Raw genomic sequence first — 5,702 nt, forward strand, 5'->3', positions numbered from 1 at the left:
TGAATGCAAAGTAATTTTCTTTACTGCTCTCAACATTTTATCAAAACATAGCAGATCAATTACATGAAATTCATGCAGAAGTGGAGTCGGATGATGATGCAGCCCTCTTCTTGGCAAAGTATTCCTCAGCTTGAGCAAGGTTCTTTGCAACTGAAGGCTTAGCCCACTTCTTGCGCCCAGGCAGTACGGTGAGAGAGCAACCGGCAGCCTCAAGCTTTTCCTTTGAAGATGTTGAAAAGGCACGGGCCTTCAAGTTCAGCTTTACATTCAGCTCCCCGTCACCAAGAATCTAAATCAACATGATTTATTATCAATAACAATGAATATTTTGTTTTAAAAACAACATGTTCGATTATTGCAATTACAATTCTTTCCGTCTTTGCATGAGAGAACCAATTAAGAAGGTAGAATTCCATTGTTATTTCCATTAATAATTAAGCAGGTCGGGATTAATGCTTCATGCATGATAGAAACACAATTTCCTACTCAAGTTGATCTCCAAAACAAGTAGCATTGGGGTCATTATACTTGTACAAAGTCTGAAAGGGCTCTGTTATAATATAAATCCAAGAGCATATTCACCTTTAAAGGGAGTTTCCTCTCTCTTCCTGAAGGCAAACCCTTCTCCTTTAAAGACTCCAATGACACCTCATCTCCCTCTTGAAATCCAATTGTTTCGTTGTCTTTTAAGTTAACCGGTATGTATTTGGTAATCTCGCATGCATACCTTGCAATGTCAAATGAAAATAGCATTAATTTAAACACTAAGAATATATATATATATATATTTAAGCATGCATGCATGTATGTTTGATATATATGTTATACTAAAAGGCAAAAAAAATTTATTAATGGAAGAGATAAGTACAGAAGCTTTTTGTAATAGTGGTGAGCAAAAACCAATTATAATTTATTCAAACCAAACCACAATCTATTTATTTAATTATTTTTATTTCATTACATAAAAATAAATCCTCTATTTCTAAATTAGCAAAAATATAAAATATTAAAATATAATTCTTGCAGAACTTTAAAAACCAATCAACCAAATCACAAATTTGGCCTGCTTTTTATCTTGTTTTTAGAAAATTAGAATATTGCAAATTAACCACAACTTTTATACAAAGTTGAACCAAATCATCGCCACCCGTAAAATACACACCCATCAAACGAATCTAGCCACAACACCACCTAAAAACATTTACTCCCCCAATGCAAAACCTTCTTTAATTCTTAGCAGAAACAACAAAAACTTCATTGCCACAGTATATCAACCACCATGAAAGCCAAAGAGGTGCCCAAATCTTGTATATAAGATCAAACATGGTTAAGTGATTAGATAAACACTTTTAACTGCCTAGGAACTGTGCCATGATTATTAGACCGCTATGAAGATGAGAGCTGAAGGGAATGGGCCAGCTTGCAGGCTGTTTAATGAAGCAAAGAAGGACTACACTGGTGAGCTAAGAACAGACAGTACTGCTGAGCTGGAAGAGATGGACGGCAAAGGAATTTAGCTAAGAATTCAGTTATGAACGTGGACCAATGAATTGGTTTACAGCTGTAACTCTGTTATTACTTTTTAGAAATTGCCCACAGTCTATGTCCAGTGAACTATGAATTTTCATATGTTTTCGGAATGAAATAACCTTTCTTACCTCATTTCTCTACTCTATCTGATCTACATTCACTCTGGGAAAGCGTAAAACTCAGCAATACAAATGGTGGAAGGCACGAAACTTAAGACACTGCAGGAGCAGATTCAAAGTTTGCAGAGGCAGATGGAAGCAATGAGAGCTGCAGAGAACACTGTGCCTAAATGGTGGGAGGAGCAGCGCATTGGTATTGAAGCCAAGTTTCAGGAGAACCAGACTTATATGACCAAGATGTCGAATCTGATGATGCAAAAGGGAGATACCTCAGCTGAACTGAATGGTCAAGCAGCTACTTCAACTGTCATCACCAGACGTGATGGTAAGGCTCCTATTGAAGTTACTGTTGTTGATGAACAAGGAAGATATAGCCTCAAACCAAATGAACCAGAAGCGCTTTTTAAGAACCCTACTAGTAGCAATCAAACCCCACTCCTGTTTGATACCCCCCAAACTAAGTTGAGAGAGCAACATTCTACTGAACCTACTGAAAATCTGGGGTTAGGTGGCTTCTCTCCTAGGCCAGAAATAGAGTTACCTCAATTTGATGGTCATAATCCTAGAGGATGGGTAAAAAAATGTCAAATATATTTCACAATATTTGCTATTGCTGTGCTTCAAAAATTACAACTAGCCTCAATGTACCTTGTGGGCAAAGCTGAGATTTGGTTTGATAGGTATATAATGGAAAAAAAATGTAGTGACTAGGTCAGAGTTTGTGATTGATTTACGTCAAAGGTTTTGTGACAAAACCTGGTCCGACATCATTGAGGAGTTCAACAAATTATCCCAAAAATCCACAGTTGAGGAGTACCAAGAGAAATTTGAGGAACTTTGGCCTCATATGCTGCAACATAACCCCCCTTTATCAGAAAGCTACTTCATTTCCAGCTTTATCAGTGGGTTAAGAGAGGATCTAAAGCCTAGAACTAAGGCAAATGAACCTACCACCTTGAATGCAGCTTTCAGACCTTTTCCTTGCCAAACCAGAAAAATACCACCTCCGTATCATCCCACACCCCACAAAATATCCCTATACAGAATCAAAACCTAAACAAACAAAATCTTATAGACCAAAGGAGCGCCTTGAACCTTTGCTTTGAATGTGGAGAGAAATTTCACCCTGGGCAGTGTTGCAAAACCAAACAGTCTAATTCATTGACTGTTAATGAGACTTTAACAGAAGAAATGGAAGCTAAGAATGACTCATTGGAGGAACAAGAAGTGAAGAGATTAAAGAACAAAAATACAATGAGAAGGAGCTGGAGATCTCTATGAATGCTTTGACTGGCAACACAGGGCATAACCTACTTAGAATTCAAGGCAGCATCAAAGGTAAACCAGTGAGTATTTTGGTGGTCTCTGGGAGCACTCATAGCTTTGTGACTCCCAAATGGGCTAAGGAAGGTGTAGAGGTTCAACAAACCAAGCCTTTATCACTTACAGTTGCTAATGGAAAGATATTATACAGTCTAGCTAAATGTAAGCAACTACAATGGAGTATGCAAGGACACCACTTTCAATATGATATGAGAGTCTTACCTCTGGGAGGGAGTGACATGGTGCTTGGAGTAGATTGGATGAGGACATACAGACCACTCATGTTTGATTTCAAAACCATGACTCTCTCTTTTCAAAAAGATGGTCAGCAAATCACTCTTAAGGGGACAACAAGAGGGCCAACTGAAAATTATTCTGGATAGCAAGCTACAAAAGTTGGTGGAAAAAGACCCCAAGGTACTTGGACAACCTTACTTGCTTAGTAGTGACTATCTAGAAATAAGCACTTCACCTCAGCTACGGCCACTATTGGATTCTTTTGCTGATGTCTTTGAAGAGCCAAAAGGCTTATCCCCTCCAAGGGCACAAGACCACAGTATTCCACTAAAACTGATCAATCTGCCAATCATCACATGATCTCACCACCAATGGTAACTCTTAAACTACTTCCCACATATGAAATAGAAGCATATTGTTTGCTTGGAATTCGTCATTGTTTCAAAGTGACAGACTTTTTCTCTCTCAACTCTTTTATTTTTGTTGCTTACTAACTTGGTTTTCAAAACCAAGTATTTTGCAAATACTCTTGCTTTTCTAAAAAACATACTAATTTGTTTTAGAACAAAGTCCATCCTCCTCTTGTTTGATCAATATACTTGAGCTAACTCATTTAAACAAATAGATGAGTTTTCATCTAAACCTTTTATATCTGGGAAAATGAAGGGGTACACTGTGAGTCACTATTTACTTCAAAATGAATGTTGTAACTATAAGCGGTTCTATGCAAACTTGGGTAGGAATAACCCTAAAGCAATATTTCACAGTGAAACTGTTAGCCATAATAAAAGGCTTCATTTTTATCTTAAATAATTAGTTCCATTTAGCATATTAAGTTCTCTTATGTTCTTCAAATTCTCAAGTGAGGCAATAATGGCAATCATTACCTTGCCCTATTTACTAGATTCATTCAATTTGATCTCAAAATATTTTACAAGATGGTTAGGCTTTTGTAACACAAATGCAAATGTGAACAAAGCTTTTGGGGCCTTAAGACTAACCATATGACAAGCAAGAGCTCCATAGTAACGGATACTACAACTAAGCTTCAAAATAAATTCACAAAAGAAGAAAAAAGAAAATCCTAACAATATGAGCAAGGAAAATCCTTCAACCTCCTCTAAAGCATTATCAGCATCAGAATCTCTACCTTGTAAAATCATCCTCTGATTTTCTCCTTCAACACAATGGATAATTTTGGTAGCTTGGGAGGGGCACTACTAAGGGTAAGCGAAGTTTTATTAAAATACTAGAGGTGTTGATAAATTTCAGTAAAACTGGTTTAGTATTTCAGCTATTTACTTACATTGGGAATATCTTCTATAAACACTTGACACGCGCACATTTATATATTTATATTTTCTCCCTAAGACAAGCCTTTTACACTCCCTACCATAAATGGGATGAAGAAAATGATTTTACTTATAAACACCCCAGCACCAGCTCCATTATCCCAGGAATTCTAACCCAGAAACCACAATTCCATAATAAAGCATTTGAAGTAAAAATAAATAAATAAAGATTACCTCCGGCAATTCCTCTCAATTTGGGGATACGCCTATAGAGTGGCATTTGGCCACCCTCAAATCCCTTTCTAACACCTGGGCCAGAACGTGATTTCTGACCCCTCATTCCAAACCCACAGCTCCCACCTTGTCCAGCCGATATTCCTCTCCCCTTTCTCTTCCCTTTCTTTCTTGACCCAGGCTGAGGTCCCAGGTTGTCCAACCGAAACCTCACATTAGAAGCTGTAACCGACACTTGGGTTGTTGCTGCTTGGTTCACAACCACTAAAGACCGTGTCCCCTTTTGTGCCTCTACCCCTTGCTGCTTGGTCCTGATACGAATAATGTGAAAAGGGTTTGGTTTTAAATTCCTCAGATTTCCCTGCAACAAATAGGGGCGGAGGGGGAATTCAAGTAAGCAATCCGAAGTGGAACATAAAATAAAAGAGAGAGGGAAAGAAGAAGAACCTTGAAAGTGGAACGAAGAGAGGGTAAAGTTGTGATGGGAGGATTTGGAGAGAGTGAGAGCATGGCTGCCATTGCAGTGAAGATGTTGAAGATGAAATGTAGAAGGCTATGTCATGTATGATTTTAATGCTCAAATGCCTCACACTGTGATGTTTGGGGAAACGGATAAGATGTGTGTAATCTTTACTGGAGGAGAGGGAATTATTTTAGATTTTAAGGGCAGTTTTGTAAATCTATGTTTTAATCCAAACACCGCCGCCCCTACTGCCTTCATGGGCTGGGTGTGATTTGGGTGGACTTGGGCTAAATTTTTCAGCCTGATCCAACTCATTTTATTATTTAAAAATAATTATTCTCAAGTCATATTCGAGGTCAACCAAACTTTGGAGCCTAATCTTCACATAAGGGTTAGTGTTATCCTTAAGTCATATGGAAGCGGTAGGCAAAGGAAAATTCAAAATTATATATATTTGTTATAGTGGGAATATGAATGGGAATAGTTATATGTGTTTGTCTATTT

At 37.8% G+C, this 5,702-nt stretch overlaps 1 protein-coding gene across 1 annotated transcript; it reads right to left on the bottom strand.

Annotated features, from left to right (window-relative positions):
* On the bottom strand, nt 1-5,352 carry LOC105794751 (50S ribosomal protein L15, chloroplastic). Its single transcript, XM_052628543.1, has 5 exons — nt 5,183-5,352; nt 4,736-5,096; nt 2,672-2,685; nt 583-714; nt 1-289 (listed from the first exon to the last, which is right to left on the bottom strand). The coding sequence occupies exons 1-5, from the start codon at nt 5,252-5,254 to the stop codon at nt 71-73; spliced, it is 798 nt and encodes a 265-aa protein (XP_052484503.1). The 5' UTR covers nt 5,255-5,352; the 3' UTR covers nt 1-70.
* Nucleotides 5,353-5,702: the final 350 nt, after the last annotated feature.

This window comes from Gossypium raimondii, chromosome 3 (assembly GCF_025698545.1).
Source record: "Gossypium raimondii isolate GPD5lz chromosome 3, ASM2569854v1, whole genome shotgun sequence".
Classification (NCBI taxonomy): domain Eukaryota; kingdom Viridiplantae; phylum Streptophyta; class Magnoliopsida; order Malvales; family Malvaceae; genus Gossypium; species Gossypium raimondii.

What these genes read in the sequence shown, in the direction of transcription:
- LOC105794751 (XM_052628543.1), bottom strand. Translation starts at nt 5,254, where the DNA reads ATGGCAGCCATGCTCTCACTCTCTCCAAATCCTCCCATCACAACTTTA. An exon ending in CTCTTCGTTCCACTTTCAAG is followed by an intron (nt 5,097 to 5,182) that starts GTTCTTCTTCTT and finishes TATTTGTTGCAG; the next exon opens with GGAAATCTGAGGAATTTAAA. An exon ending in AGAGGAAACTCCCTTTAAAG is followed by an intron (nt 290 to 582) that starts GTGAATATGCTC and finishes ATGTTGATTTAG; the next exon opens with ATTCTTGGTGACGGGGAGCT.